Source organism: Galleria mellonella, unplaced genomic scaffold (genome assembly GCF_026898425.1).
Source record: "Galleria mellonella isolate WM207_F2 unplaced genomic scaffold, CSIRO_AGI_GalMel_v1 utg574, whole genome shotgun sequence".
NCBI classification, from domain to species: domain Eukaryota; kingdom Metazoa; phylum Arthropoda; class Insecta; order Lepidoptera; family Pyralidae; genus Galleria; species Galleria mellonella.
The window spans coordinates 898,739-915,952 of NW_026442122.1; the positions used below are offsets into that span (position 1 = coordinate 898,739).

Genomic DNA, 17,214 nt, shown 5'->3' on the forward strand with positions numbered 1-17,214 from the left:
ATTGGAAACGTAGCATTTCATAACGTGACAACATTAAACATTAAAGTAAATAAAGTGCTAAAGAAAAATAAAAGTATAAAAAAAGAAAAATAAATTACATCTTGTCAAAGGTAAACAAGTTGAAACCTTACCTACGGAAACGGAGGCCCTCCTAAAGTCTAATAATTTCCGAAGTGTCATGTCGCCGAGAAATAAATGAAGTGGAGAAAATAAATTTCATTTAAAAATCACGGCACACCATTATTTTCCCGAGCTTCCCCTAATTAATTTCTTGTCACCGTCTGGATCGGCCGTTGTGGCTGTGACAGCCGCGGCGAGTGAAACGGCTAGATGCGATGATTTAATGTTCAAAAGGGACAGGTATATAAAGGTGAGTGCGCTTCATTACCATCTTTTAGTAGTTAGCGGAAGCAGATACGAAGTTTGCTCCGGTCGAGTTCTGCTCGCCTGGTACTTATTAATGACCGTGAATAATTAATTGCGAAGCGCCTGTATTTTGCTTATCTGCATAAGCAACTTCTTACTGTTCTCCTACCTACCTATGGTAAACTTAGTGAATATTTAATTAAAATATATCTCTGAAAACCCAAATGTAATAAAATATACAAAATTATGAATATAAAAAAATAGATATATGGTAGATAAAGAGGTCTCTTCAGGGACGGCAACGCGCGCGTTGTATTGTTGTATGCTCCTGGTATTGCAGGCGTTCATAAGCTACGGTAACCGCTTACCATCAAGTGGGCCGTATGCTTATTTGCTACCTCAATGGTATAAAAAAAAGATAAATGAAATATTCACATAAATTTTGTTTAGCGATCCTCAGATCACTGTGTGAGTAAATATATCAAATTTACGCCTCGAATTAAATATAGTTTTTATGCAACATAGAATGGTAAACAAGCTGACGGCCCACCTGATTGAAAGTGATAACCGTCGCGTATAGACATGAGCAGTGCCATGGACAGAATATACTGTTTCGCCCATGATAGCGCCCCATGCGTTGCCATTCCTTAGGACTCAGGTGTTATTCCTCTGTACCCTGTAAATTCACTGCCACATCCCACCCTTGAAACCGAAACATAGCCATGCAAACACAACTGCTTCACGGTAGAAACACGAATAAACCAGAGGTGTTCAAGCAAACGACTTTTGTACAAAGTCTCCCACTGATAATACCAGATAATACCAGATAGAAGGCAAATAATTATTATAATAATACTACAAAATAAAAATTTAATTTAAAATATAAATCACCATAAACGCTATTTATTAGTGCATCACAAACTAAGTAGAACTTACATTTAGAAGATACCCAGAGCAATACAAACAGAAATACTTAAGCGGTGATCAAACGCAGCAAGGAAAGTGAGATAACTCGTAAGTTATATTTACATTGATCATCATCATACCAGCTTTCAACTGTCCACTGTCGAACATAAACCTCCTTTGGGGGTTTTGCCAGTAGTTGCCAAGTTTAACAGGCAGACTGGCAAGCGCAGTTAGGCTTTTTTAATGGATGGTAATGGAATAGTAACTTTGCCTGCGCTATCGGTATACGCTGACGGGACACCAGTGAGAATGAAAGCAGGTCAGTTAGCCCATCGTGACGAATTGCACTAGAATTAATCACGATAGTTTTCAAGGGGAACCGCGTGGAGGTCGACCTGATAGGGTGTATTGCTGGCAATGGGTCAGTTAGACTCCATTACTAATAATCCCTTTCCCCCCGCAGTTAGACTTTAAAGACGTTTTAAAGAAGAAAGAAGGACTCTGCTGCCCATCCCTCGCCCTCCTTAGTCGCCTGGGGGGAAAGGGATTGTTAATAATGGAGACTGAGAATCCCATTGCCAGCAATATACCCAACCAGGTCGCCCTCCTCGCGGTTCCCCCTGGAAACTATCATGGTTAATTCCTGATGAATTCATCATGATGGGCTTACTGGCCTGTTTTCATTCTCATCTATCACCATTCACTGGTGCTCCGCCAGCGTATCACGTTAGCGCAGGCGGGGTTACCATACCATTTTCACCCATAAAAGAAAATCTCTTAGTCGCCTATTACGACCCCACGGCATAGGAAGGTGGCTTATCCTATGCTGGGACCTACACGGTAATATTTACATTAAATTAAAATATTTAATGGCATTAAAATAATTGAAGAAATCCTATTTAATTTCCAAACTCACCTACAATTTAAATTAGCAGTGGGGCAATTAAACGATGGTAATTCAGAGCACGCAGTCGCCGGGGGCGGGTACACACGAGTTACATAATTAAACAAGCTTAATTTTCTTGTACAAGTTATATTCGAGATGTTCGACGATATTTACAGAAAGTAACGGGTAAATATTGCGAGCGCTGAGGTGGGAATCTTACGAGCTAATACAGTATAGAGTCCACTTTTACAATTCTCTTAACAATAAACATTTCAACGGATTATATATATTTTATAAAACTTAGAATGGCAAATAACTGACGGTCCACCTGATGGAAAGTGGTAACCGTCGCCTATACACATGAGCAGTACTATGGACATAACAGAGTATACCGTTTCGTCCATGATACCCCCCATGTATTAACATTCCTGAGGACTCAGGTGTTATTCCTCCGTACCCAGTAAATTCACGCCATATCCCACCCTGAAACACTGCAAACACAATTGCTTTACGGTTGAAACACGAATGGGACAGAGGTACCCAAGCAAACGACTTTTTTGTAAAGTGTTATAAAAAGATTCCTAAAGGCTAAATTACCTGTACTCATTCACTGTGATTCCCTCCAACTAATTTCTGTTACTCACTTCACTTTAGTTAGCCAAACGTCACATTAACCCATATAATTTTGACACATTTTGACACATTTATTTTTTAAACCAAATTGCTATTTTTTTGTGTTATAATTAAATTCAAATATATGTTATACATTACTATTGTTTTATTTATGTATATAGTCTCTTTATATGCCTTCCAACATTTTTATGATGATAGGTGCCATTTTGTTGTTTGGAGAGTCCATCATGATTAAATCTTTGAAAATAAATCAAGACGATATGACCTGCCCATCTCAACCCAATGTTTCATATTACTGAAGAGTTCATCTGTTATTCATTCAGTTTCTTCCTGAATATCAGTTTTTCTTTACATGATTTTCTTATTTTTTCTTAACATGAATTATATCAAGGTGATATATTTCATGTTCAAAATTAAAGAAAAAATTGTTTTTTTTTGACGGGTGAAAATGGTATGGTAACCCCACCTGCGCTAACAGAATACGCTGGCGGTTACAATGAAAGGTGATCTATATACATTAATTCGATTAATTCACTCAGGAATTAAGTTGACATGTTGCCTGTATCCAGTAGCTAGTATGGTTCGCTCTGCTATTTACTAGACTTACAACTACCAAAACAAAACTAGCAATGAGACCATTGGACTCCAATACTAACCGTCCCTTTCCCCCAATACAGATACATTGATAGACTCTTTTTTGGAAGTCATTTAAAAAAAAACAATAAAATATATCTGTAAATATAGCTATTTATGCTTTAATTCTTTCTACCCAAAGGTTGTCTGGAAGAGATTGCTTAGCAATAAGACCGCCTTTTGTACTGCACTATACGTATTGAAAATATGTTTAACAAATCATGTTATGTTGGTGCAATAAAGTGTTAAATAAATAAATAAATCATAATAGTCCTCTTCCATACTGGGAAAGCACGACTCCGCCACTTAATTTGAATATCAGCAAAACGGAGTTTAATAAAACATCCACTTGATTTACATGCTTACAAATCTGTACCTTTTGTGCTTTATTTAGTGTAAACACACCCCTGGAGCCGGTACCTACGAATTTAACATTTTATTTGCGAATTCGTAATAAATGTTAGAATTAAACGGAGACGAATTCACTGAGTAATATAAATTGTGATAATTCTACCAGAATTCTTAATTGGCCTATATTTTGTGTGTATAATTTGCCACGTGGTCCCGGAATAGAATGGACCACTCATTCCTTTCCGCGACTAAGAAAGGGCGAGGGATAGGCAGCAGCGTCCCTCTTAAAACATCTCTAAGGCCTAATTGCGGTTGCCAATCCGCAATCCGTTCGTGGTACTTTTAATGTTCATTATTAAAATATGCCACAGACGTCACAGTGTATCCTGTGACGTCCACGATGATGTTTATGTCTACAGGTGACGATTAGCATTTTCCGTCAGGTATTATATGGCTTGTTTTCGTTTTAAAAATTTTTACTATTATTATAAATTTGTAAGTGAATAACTAAGAACTAAAAATAACTAAGGTAAAAAAAATATAGTTATACAGGGCGAGCTGAGAATGATTAATCATGCTTATTAATATTATATCTTTAATTATATAGATAGACACCAGAGGGAGCCTTTGTACAAACGTCGATTGCTTGGGTACCTCTGTCCCATTCGTGTTTCAACCGTGAAACAGTTGTGTTTGCATGGCTGTGTTTCGGTTTCAAGGGTGGGATATGGCGTGAATTTACTGGATACAGAGGAATAACATCTAAGTCCTTAGGAAAGGCAAAGTATGGGGGGGTATCATGGGTGAAACAGTATACTCTGTTATGTCCATGGTACTGCTCATGTCTATAGGCGACGGTTACCACTTTCCTTCAGGTGGGCCGTCAGCTTGTTTGCCATTCTAAGTTGTATAAAAAAAAAGCATCGAGCCTGAAAAACGAGTCAACTTTTTGAGCTTTTGTCAGCTAATTATCAAATAAGCTTAATCGTTTTTTATGAGTGTTCCATATACTTACGCATACAGTGTTACATATTTACATATTTAATTATTTAATTAATTAAATATGTTTTTACGCGTTAAGAAGATGCAGAAATTATAAAACAAAATAAATATAGAAGTTATAAAGGAAACGCTCATAACTACTTATCACGCAAAATTGTATGAAAAAGTTGACCCATTTTTCTCGAAATATTTCTCTATCTATATAATCTAAGTACTATATATATGAAAGTTCTTTTTAAAGGGGTTTTTTTTTAAACAAAATAAATTAATTTTTTTTTTATATTTATTTTGTTTTATAAATATCAAAAAAATTTTTTATTGTGTAAACACGTTTTTATTTCCTAAATAATACGTCAAAATACATTTTAGGAGTAAATATATATAAATATAAAAAAAAAAAAAGATTCAAGACAAGAGCTGACAAAAATTTGACCCGTTTTTTGAGGCTCGAGACTCTATCTATATAATCTAAGATACAGGCTTATTGTTCTTTTAAAAAAGTTACTTCATCACGAACGCATTTATCTTGGTCAGTAAACATATCCCGGTCACGTGGACCAAGTCGCGGGTGAAAGCTAGTATAGAAATAATCCCTACCTACTAACGCAGTATCGCACGAGCTAAACAGCCAAGAAGGAAACAATAAAACTCAGGCAAATCGCCTCCTGCGAGGTAACACCTCCTAATAAAAATTCCTCCAAATCAATACGTTCTCTTTTACGCTTTTTGTATTGTATTTTATTTTGTTATTTGCCTCCGCCTCGTGTTAAAGGGACAATTCTGGGATCTAGTCGGTTTGTAGTAGGATGCAATGTTTTGATACTTGTTTATTTTAAACAGTCAAGCGTATGAATGTAGGATCAAGCGATAAACTATTAAGGTTTCCACTGTCGCGGAATAGGTATATCATAAAAATATTAGCAATTATCACACTGACCAGGATTTTTAATGGATGATAACAGAATGGCAACCTCACCATTGCTATTGGTTTGGTGAAACGTCAGTGAGGGATGATAGGTGAAGATGAAAGATGAAAGAAGATTTGACCTATCATTTGATATATCGCTAGCAATGAAATAACTACTCCCCATTACTAACAATCCCTCCTCTCCTCCCCCTTCCCCTACGCCGGACAGATTGTTTAATAAAGGGTATTGTCTATATTTTTATACCTGATGTATAGTAGTAATCGTCCCCTATAAATATAAACAGTACCATGGATATAACAGTGTATACTGTTTCACCCATGATACACTCCATGCGTTGCCATTCCTGTGGACTCAGGTATTATTCCTCTGCACCCTATAAATTCACTGCCATATCCCACCTTCCAAACCGGACAGAGGTGTTCAAGCAAACGACTTTTGCACAAAGTCTCCCTCTGGTAATACCAGATACCAAATACCAGATAGAAAACAACTAATTATTATAACAATACTAGAAAAAAAAATTTCAGGTGTTATTCCTCTGTACTCTGTAAATTCACTGCCCTTCATTGAACTGTCCTACCTTTGAAACCGAAACACAGTCATGCAAACACAACTGCTTCACGGTACAGATTAATAATAGACAAAGTCCTCGTTGGAGTAGTATTTTATAGTACTGCCATAACTTCAACAAATACTTGGCTGAAATTTGATTCTGGAATCCTCGGATAATGCTTAAACATTTTCAACAAAGCCATCAAAATATTTGATAAACAACTCTCGAACCTCAAGTGGATTATGAATAAAAAAATCCTAATATTAGATTTTATCTAAGAACAAATTTTCCTTAAGTGAGTTAACACTACAATCTACCTACCATTTCACAACAAACAACAAACATATTTGTCAACAGGATTACTCATCATCCAGATAGTAATCTAGTTGCTACCAATGAATATTTTTACCAAACGAGACGATTGCCTAATTCCTGATAATGTTTCTATTTTCAAACGTGATCTATGAGTGTTCATAAAACATGTTTATCGTACCTATCTATTGACTGATATCTATTGACTGATAAGTACTTCATAGGTGGTACTAATTCACAACGATTTAAGTAAATTTTAGCTATTATTTTTACATAAAGCTAGCTTTAACGGGCGTCTTCGTCTACAGGATTGGGACCGCGAACTCCTTCTCCATCTCAAATACTGTAGATATACAAAATTTCATGACAATTGGTTGAGCCATTGAGGCATTAAGAGGTAACAGACAAAAACAATTTTACTTTCATATTTATAATATTACTAAGAATTAATTACTAGGTACAATTCTTGAAGTAGTAGTAAAAGTATTCTGAAGGGCAGCGTTTCAATCTTTGTACAATAAAAACATTTGTGTTCATAGATATATCTGTTTATATTAGTATGAGTGTTTTTTATACATAATATGATAGATACATAACAAAAAAGCATATGATAAACTCTGCATACTGAATAACTCCTCAAATAAATACATAATTGTACTACTATGGTGGCAAACAAACAAGGCCCGCCTGATGGTAAACGGAGTTACCGTAGCCTATGGACGCCTGTAACACAAGGAATGTCACGCGTGCCTTGCCGACATTATTATAAAAAATATTTACTAGTAGTATATATTTTTTTATATATATTATATACAAATATTTTATTTAACACTAGCGGCCCGTCCCGGCGTCGCACTGGTGGACATTTTTAACATTTCCCTTCACTGCTCTGCTCCTATTGATCGTAGCGTGAGGAAAAGTATACTATAACCTGCCCAGGAGTATGAAGAATAATTGTACCGAGTTTTGTTAAAATCCGTCGAGTAGTTTTTGTTTCTATAACGAACATACAGACAGACAGACAAAAATTTTACTGATTGCATTTTTGGCATCAGTATCGATCACTAATCACCCACTGATAGTTATTTTGGAAATATATTTCATGTAAGAATTGACCTCTCTACAGATTTATTATAAGTATAGATGTATATAATTTTAACAATTACTATGTAAAGTAATAGCCGTCGATGAGAAATGAGAATGTAACAATAACACGGATCAAAATGTGTCGTGCCAAATACAAAAGCAACAGTAAACAGAATACACGTTGGATTCCGTGTTCTATCTTCGATTTGCATGGCTGCAAGTGTGTGCAATTTGTAACAAACAATTTGCACATGTGTGCGTCCGATTAGTGTCGCTCGCTTATCTTGATACACGCGGGATGTCCTGTTTATTGTTTTCTTAAAGTGCCAACTTTACGATATTTTAATGGATGCTAATTTAATAGTATACCCACCTATATTACTACTGTACAGAGCATCAGTGAAAGAATATACGACAAAAAAATATATATACTTCGCCATGTGATGCCGGCATAGCATTCTATGCCGGGACCACACAGCGAGGTCACCGAGGATATGGCGTGAATTTACAGGGTACAAAGGAATAATACCTGAGTCTTCAGGAATGGCAACGCATGAGGGGTATCATGGGCGAAAGAGTATACTCTGTTATGTAGATGGTACTGCTCATGTCTATAGGCGACGGTTACCACTCTTCATCAGGTGAGCCGTCAGCTTGTTTGCCATTTATAAGTTGTATCAAAAAAAATATATATTTATAAATAACAATACAATTTTCAAAAGTTTTTGAACAAGTAATGTTTCACAAAAATAACCGACTTTAATCAGGCAACACTATTTTAATTTAAAAACTAACTAGTTGGATCCACATTGATAAAATTTATATGGGCCTAATTTGAATATATATCCATTCAGATAAGAAATACACTTTTTAAATCAATTTATAAATGACGGTTTACTGAATTAACAAACATACGAAAAAATAAAACCGACTTGAAGACGTCCTTTTTAATGGCATAAAAAATGAAATTATTAATTTCATTTGACAGTATTGGATATGTACCTATACAAATTTATTGGTTTAATTTAAATTTATTTTTTTCTTTAATCATAACAATCACCAACATTAGTTTTGTATCTTTATTTAATTTAAACACCAAATTTTTACGCCTACAATTTTAAGGCAATTAAACAGACGCCAAAAAGTTCTGTCATATGACCTTTATTATGTTAAATGTCATTTCATTTAATTTCCTTTTCCGAAGTCTATTAAAAATAGAAAGTTCTTAAAGATCTTACACGTTCATTACATATTATCAATTGCATTATTTCTAGCTGTATTTTGCTTTATTTTAAATATTTTAAATTTAATAAATAAAAGACATGTTGACAGCTAGAAAAAAGAACGATTTGTATTTTTTATTATATTCAAATTATTATAAGTAACAAGAAAGTTTTTATGTGTTAACATAAACATCTAAAGGTCCTCGATTTATTCCCGGAATTCGGCACCAAAAATGTTAATGTTCTAGCTGCATTTTGCTTTATTTTAAATATTTTAAATTTCATGAATAAAAGACACGTCGACAGCTAGAAAAGGCATGATTTTTATTTTTTATTAAATTCAAATTATTATAAGTAACAAAAATTTTTTTTTGTATTTGTTTTTATTTTTAATTTTTCAATTATGTTTATCCCAAAATATTAGGAACCGCCGTTGGCGACACTAGTTCCGATTGACATAAAGGAGCTAAATGCTTGGGGTGTGAGCCGTACAAACGCTTAGCACAGTATTTATTGGCACGTACTCGTACACGATCGACAAAAATTCCAATAAAAGTCCCCGATAGGAATTTGGATGCGAAAAGAATAATGTTTAATTTGCCCGATGAGGAGCGCCCCTGCGATTTATGGATGTATTCTGTGAAAAAAAAAATTAAGACTCAAATACTGACCTTTAAGTAGACTTTATGCCTACAAGGTACTTTTCATTTTATCCCTTATAGTGCCATTGACGACGAGCCATGAGAATTGTCGATGATCCCAGGCTCACAGGCGGTATCGAACCCTTAAATCTTAGGAGAGATTTTGCCTCACTCTGCGTGTTCTACCGCCTGTACAATGGATTGTGCTCAGAGGAATTGTTCAATACGATGCCCACAGCCATTTTCTACCATCGTACGGTACCCTTGGATAAATGACATCATCTTTAAAAAACTGTATCTCCTTCAAAAATTATCCAATTTTAATATTTTTTTTTTACAGCAAGCGGCTGATTTCACGAGCGCTATGACGCTCGTGGCACTTTTAATTGTAATGCGTACGCGCGAGATGGTGCTCGCCGGCACTCAAAGCGTTTTTTTATGGGGAAAATGGTATGGTAACCCCGCCTGCACTAACGGGATACGCTAGCGGAGCACCAGTGAAGGGTGATAGATGAGAATGAAAACAGGCCAGTTAGCCCATCATGATGAATTCATCAGGAATTAACCATGATAGTTTCCAGGGGGAACCGCGAGGAGGTCAATCTGGTTGGGGATATTGCTAGCAGCACTCAAAGGGTTATGGATGATAATGGAGTGGTAACCCAGCTTGCGCTATCGGCTATGCAGGGCACCAATGAGAAATGATTGGTGAGGATGAAAAGGCATGTCAGTTAGTCCATCGTGACGAATTCAACGATAAATTAGTCACGATGGTTACCAGAAAGAGCCGCGTGGAGGTCGACCCGATATATTGATAGCAGTGAGGACTAACCTCCCCTTTACTAACCATCCCTTTCACAGAACCTACAAGGTACTTAGCTGTACTTAAAAAACAAATGTACTCGACAACCTATACTGGAGATGTAATTGGTACTTTTGCTCCTAAGTTTTATTTTCTATTTACTATAATAAATTATATATGTACTGATTTATATGACTAATAAAAGGAAATATAATGTAGAATAAATGTAGATTTCTCATATATATATATATATATATATATATATATATATATATATATATATATATATATATATATATATATATATATATATCATATATAATTTGCACGCCGACATGCTGGCAGAATGTATATGGGAAATGTAAACCTCTTTCATCTAAAACTACCAAATTTTTTTTTTATACACCTTAGAATGGCAAACAATCTGACGGCCCACCTGATGGAAAGTAGTAACCGTCGCCTATACACATGCAGTACCATGGACATAACAGAGTATACTGTTCGCCCATGATACTCCCCCGTTGTCATTCCTGAGGACTCAGGTGTTATTCCTCTGTACCCATTAAATTCAGTGTCATATTCCACCCTTTAAATCGAAACACAGCCATGCAAACACAATTGCTTCACGGTAGAAACACGAATGGGACAGAGGTAGCCAAGCAATCGACTTTTGTACAAAGTCTCCCTCTGGTACATTCTAGCAAAATAAATTCATTTCATTTCATTTCATATCACCAGAGCAGGATTAGGCATTAGGCAGTATAGAAAATTGTAGGCAACGCATGGTAGTTATCATGGGCGAAACAGTATACTCTGTTATGTCCATGGTACTGCTCATGTCTATAGGCGACAGTTATTCTTTCCATCAGGTGAGCCGTCCACTTGTTTTCCATTCAAAGTTGTATAAAAAAATCCTTACAGTGAAATCCAGAGGTGCCGTCTATCAAAATAAACGTTGAAGAAAAAAAGTAAACAGATTCATACCCGCATTTCTAAGCATACTTAAAAAAGAAGGCAGTTCCCAATTTAGTTCTTTATTTTTATACTTGTTACGTCAGTCATAAACCGCTTTGGATTTTCTTTATCTTTTTATTTTTTATCTTAAATAGTAAATTTTATCAAATTCTGTTCAGCAGTTTATTTTTTAATAAAAATAGTTAATTTTGTCACAATTTAAGTCGATTGTTTTATGAGAGACAATGTTCATATCTCGTAAAATACGTCTCGTCCATTGTTCTTGCAATTGTAATTAATCGTATTGTATGCCCGATGTATGGGTAGGCTGTTTTCCTTTGAGACGTTAATAACATCTTACGAAAAATTGTAACATACAGCTCACAATAAATTTATTCTATTCTATTCTATTCTAATGGGGTCGAAATATTATATCTAATGGTGCACTCAAAATAAAATAAATAATCGTTTTTTATACCACTGAAGTGGCATGTATAGGTGGTTAACATACCCTATGACCGCCTGCAATATTGAAGAAACCTCTTTATTCCTTTTTCGAAGAACCCCATGCTGTAGTCTCTTAAAAATACCTCGACAAACAACACAAAATCGTGGTCAGAAGTCTTTAAATATGTAATAATAATAATAATAATTTATTTACAAAATATTGGGAATTGCCAGTAGCAGATCTTAAGTTACAGTTGTTCAGCAATATTTACCATTTCGGTGTGTAAATGTTTTTTTTTTTTTTTATAATATCCAAAATAAGTCATAATAACATGAACAAAACCAATTACTTCAAATTACAATCACGAATTAAGTCAATGTTATGCCTTTACAGTGTCAAGTATCACAAATTACATCTATTCAAAAAGTCTTTCACAGAATAGAAACAACCATCAATTAAATAGTCAAACAATCTTCTCCTAAACTGTGTGTTAGTCAAATTTTTAACATTATAAGACAATTTATTATATATTATAATAGCCATGCAGTAACTATTTCTTTGAAACACGTTAAGTCTCTGTGTCGGTATTTCTAATTCATTTTGAAGTCTTTGACTTCTATTTGTGGATTTAGTTACAAACAATTCAATATGTTTTTGGACAAACAAGCAATTTTCATATATGTAAAAAGAACTATATGTATATTAAGTGTAACATTATCTGTTCTCATTGCTTTTACACTATCACCTTTAATTAATCACGTCATTTGCATGACTCATTCTCGACCAATCAGCTAGATTGCATTTCAACACAGTATTTTAAAAGCAAACAATCCATATGACCACACATATCGTCACTCGACACTGAATCGGACGCTCGTGTCTCAACTGTCTACAGTAAACATGAAGTACTTCATATTGCTAGTTGCTGTCACTCAAGCGTTATTAGCAAGCGGGCAGCCAACTAATACGATTCCAGCACCTCATATAACCATTCTGACAGCCCGGGACGACTCCCTCGACGTATCCTGGAGTAAAGTCGAAAATGTAATCTCAAACGAACCCGTTCTCGGATATGTGGTAAGTTTTATTTACTTATTTTTTAATAATTATGTTTATTATTTTATTTATTTTTTTTAATATTTTTTTTTTAATTTTTGCCGTGAGACACGGTAGTGCAATCCACGTCGAAACGGCGACAATAAAAATCAGCTATGTAGGTACTTTCATATTTCATCGCGTCAAGTATCGATAGTGTATTTAAAATAGGGGATTATTAGCAATCGAGAATAATGGTAAATGTTACCATTGCTAGCAATATCAAGTCGAACTCTATGGGGTTACCTCTGGAAACTAATAAGAATAAAATAATAATAATTTTTTTTATTCACGAGAAGATTTATAATAAGAATAAAATAATAATAATAAATAAATAATAATCTTATAATAAGAATAAAATAATAATAAATTTTTTATTCACGAGAGGCGTACCAGAGGAAGACTTTGTATAAAAGTCGATTGCTTGGGTACCTCTGTCCCATTCGTGTTTCAACTTTAAAGCAGTTGTGTTTGCATGGTTGTGTTTCGGTTTGAAGGGTGAGATATGGCGTGAATTTACAGGGTACAGAGGAATAACATCTGAGTCTTCAGGAATGGCAACGTATGGGGGGTATAAAAATAATTGTTTTATTATTAATTTTATAAGTATTAAGCATTTTATGACATATACAATACATTACAATTTCATGAACACAGCGATACTGGAACGCGAGAAGATGAAAAAAAATTGTTCCAAATTCAAAATGTAAAAATAAAACACCTATTACAGGTATTTTTTAATTTAATTACTGGCAACACTGAATAATAGCATGATTCGTATTATAAAAATAGATTTCAAGTGGACGTAGGTGATTTTAACCAGTTTTTTGGTAAGCTCGAGGTGTATGATCTAATACTGAGACTAGTAGCACCATGGTCCGCGGCTAGTCTATTAACTCAATTGCCATTAATTCTCGTTTGAAACAAATTGAAACTGTCACTTTTATTATTATGAATGTATTATTTGAGATTTCATTTATATGACTATCCATTTGTTCGCTACTTCGAACGCATAAACATCAAAAGTAGGATAACCAATGTAATGAACCGCTTCAAGATTTATTTATTTTATTTATTTATTCATTAAAAACAATTATAACATTATGACAGCAAAAACCAAATCAATGTCATAAACCTAAGACATACAAAATTATAATAAAAGTATTTAAAACTTTGTAAAAGGCCGGCAGCGCACCTGAAATGCCGTTAGTGTTGTGGGTGATCATGGGCGGTGGTGACTACCGCAAGTCACCTACCGCCAGGTAAGTGACTCACTTACCACCAGCCGCATTGCCGCATTGCAAAAAAACCCCCGACTTTTTTTTTTACAACACATGGGGCAAACGAGCATGCGGCTCACCTGATGGTAAGTGACTACCGCCGCCCATGATCACCCACAACACCAACGGCATTGCAGGTGTGCGGCCGGCTTTAAAGATAACTCCAGATATTTCTGAGCCGTTTCTAATATCTTTGGCAGGCTACTACTAAAAATAACAATGACGTTTATAATATTATTTAATAACTGTACTGCGCGAGTTAAGAGAGCGTGCTTAGGTAAGAAGTAGGTTAGTTCTGACTGGCGAGACATTAGATAGAAAATTATAAACAAAATATATATATATTAAAATTCGAGATAGACATTCTGTTGGAAATACTAAATTTAATATTATAGTATTCCAACACCTTCAGAAACACAAAAGTAGAAACCGCATCAAGTTTGGTTTGCGTTTTTGGTGAGATAGACAGGAACAACGTTTTTAAACATTATTGTATTAACTTCTATTAGTCTTATTAAATTAAATTAATTCAATCAATATTTACAGTACTTAGATGTAAAATGTGTATATAACAGACAGATAATAATTAAATTTAAATTTGAAGTTAATTTCGAAATATAATAAGTAAAATTCTTTTTAATGTGAGGGAAACTTTGTACAAAAGTCAATTGCTTGGGTACCTCTGTCCCATTCGTGTTTCTACCGTGAAGCAGTTGTGTTTGCATGGCTGTGTTTCGGTTTGAAGGGTGGGATATGGTGTGAATTTACTGGGTACAGAGGAATAACACCTGAGTCCTCAGGAATGGCAATGCATGGGGGGTATCATGGGGGAAACAGTATACTCTGTTATGTGCATGGTACTGCTCATGTCTATAGGCGACGGTTACCACTTTCCATTAGGTGGGCCGTCAGCTTGTTTGCCATTCTAAGTTGTATAAAAAAATATATATATTTGTGATTTTTCTCTCGGTACATTCATTTGTCATTTACCTAGGTGAGCTAGTCTTCTATTTTTCCATTCCAAAACCCAAGTCCATCTAAATGTAAAAATTCGCTCTCAAATTGTTTGCTAATTATATTATTTAAATATTTTCAGGTAAAAGTGTGGGAGATTCCACCTGTAACGGTATACAAATACGAAGTTAAGGACGGAGAGAAAGTGCTTGTCCAGGAGCAAAAAGAGCCTGAGGTATGTTTTTAAATTTTTTCTAACTTATTCGGCCATTTACACTTGTTCCTACTAACTTCCCCTCTAGATGGTAAGAGTGGATTTTTTCCACCTGTATCTACCATTTTGTGAGCAGTAGGAACAAATAGAATTATCAATTATCTAAAATGTGGTATTATCTACCAACTAACTATTCATTTTACATATTTTGTTTAGTAGATAAAGTACTTGAAATACATTGTAATATTACTGTCATATCATTAGTTATATAGTAGTTTACCAGAGGGAGACTTTGTACAAAAGTCGATTGCTTGGGTACCTCTGTCCCATTCGTGTTTCAACCGTGAAGTAGTTGCGTTTGCATGGCTGTGTTTCGGTTTGAAGGACGGGATATGGCGTGAATCTACTAGGTACAGAGGAATAACACCTGAGTCCTCAAGAATGGCAACGCATGGGGGAGTATCATGGGCGAAACAGTATACTCTGTTATGTCCATGGTACTGCTCATGTTTATAGGCGACGGTTACCACTTGCCATCAGGTGGACCGTCAGCATGTTTGCCATTTTAAGTTGTATAAAAAAAAAGTTATTATTAATATCTTTGTATGTTGTGAAGTAACAAACTAGACAATCAGACACTACTCACTCACACACTAGACAATCAGACAGTAGACACACACACTAGACACTCAGACACTAGATATTTAGACACTTGACACTAGACACTCAGACACTAGACTCTCAGACACTCAGACACACAGACTCTAGACACTCAGACACTAGACACTAACACACACAGACCCTAGACTCTCTGACACTTGACGCTCAGACACTAGACACTCAAATACTAGTCAGTCGTACACTAGACACTCAAACACTAGACAGTCAGACACTAGACACTCCGACACACAGTTTCTATACACTCCTTTATTTTTGAAGTCGGTTGTTAAATAGTAAATCTTAAGCTTGATTTTGTAGCAAATTATTCAAGTCAATCAATGAAATGAAATGAGTTTATTTACATTAAACATTCTTGAAATTATTAACAAAAGTGACGTAGTATTAAGTTTGGCACCTGTTTAACCGATTGTAGGCATGCATATATTTATATTTTATAAAATTAATGAAAAATTAAATTATAGGTCTAAAAACCATATTGAATTATATCTAATGTATTTAAAATTATACGATAAAATTGTCTAGAAAAGCATATTACTGACATTTTTGCAGCCACTTGTTGCCGCTGTTCGCTTGCTTTGTTTCGTGTTTGAATAATAAACAATGAATTTCTTAGTACTCTGATCTTGAACATCATTTAAGGTTACTATGTTTTAGTTAAAAAAAAAAATACTAATTAATTTCTCAGTAGAAACAACTATACTGTTTCCACTTTTTATACTACATATATATACTACTTGCTGGTAATTAATGCTTCTTGCCACTCAGGGTTTGCTGGAAGAGAACTCTTAAGGAGCAAGCTCGTCTGTTGTATATCTTTATTTTTAAATAAATATATAACAATGTAATTTTTGTTTTTAATAAAGCATGAAACAATAATAATAATAATTTAATTCCAGCTGGACACGACCAAGATACCCAGTGGAGTACCACGCGAGATCAAAGTTCCCGATGCTACCATTACCACGGCTAACATAGACGGTATAAAGTTCAATGTACTTTACCACATCAGAGTGCTGGCTTATACTAAGTCACAGCAAGGACCATTGTCGGACGCAGCAGGAATCAAACTCATCGATAACGACACAAAAACCTCGTAGATTAAAAAAAAAACTTTAGGAAATAAGTGATTTAAAACTGCAAACCTTTGACATGTGCCTTCAAGTGAGTTAACAGTTGATTTATTATTAAAATATTTGTACAATTATTATTAAATTAAATATTGTAAACAATTATTATAAATATTTAAATAAATAATTATATATATA

The 17,214-nt window shown here is 34.7% G+C and overlaps 1 protein-coding gene across 1 annotated transcript; it reads left to right on the forward strand.

The window, feature by feature from the left end:
* The first annotated feature begins 12,556 nt into the window (after positions 1–12,556).
* On the forward strand, positions 12,557–17,214 carry LOC128201735 (uncharacterized). The gene is made up of 3 exons (XM_052899549.1): positions 12,557–12,802; positions 15,197–15,289; positions 16,846–17,214. Exons 1-3 carry the CDS (start codon positions 12,626–12,628, stop codon positions 17,044–17,046), a joined length of 471 nt encoding a protein of 156 aa, XP_052755509.1. The 5' UTR covers positions 12,557–12,625; the 3' UTR covers positions 17,047–17,214.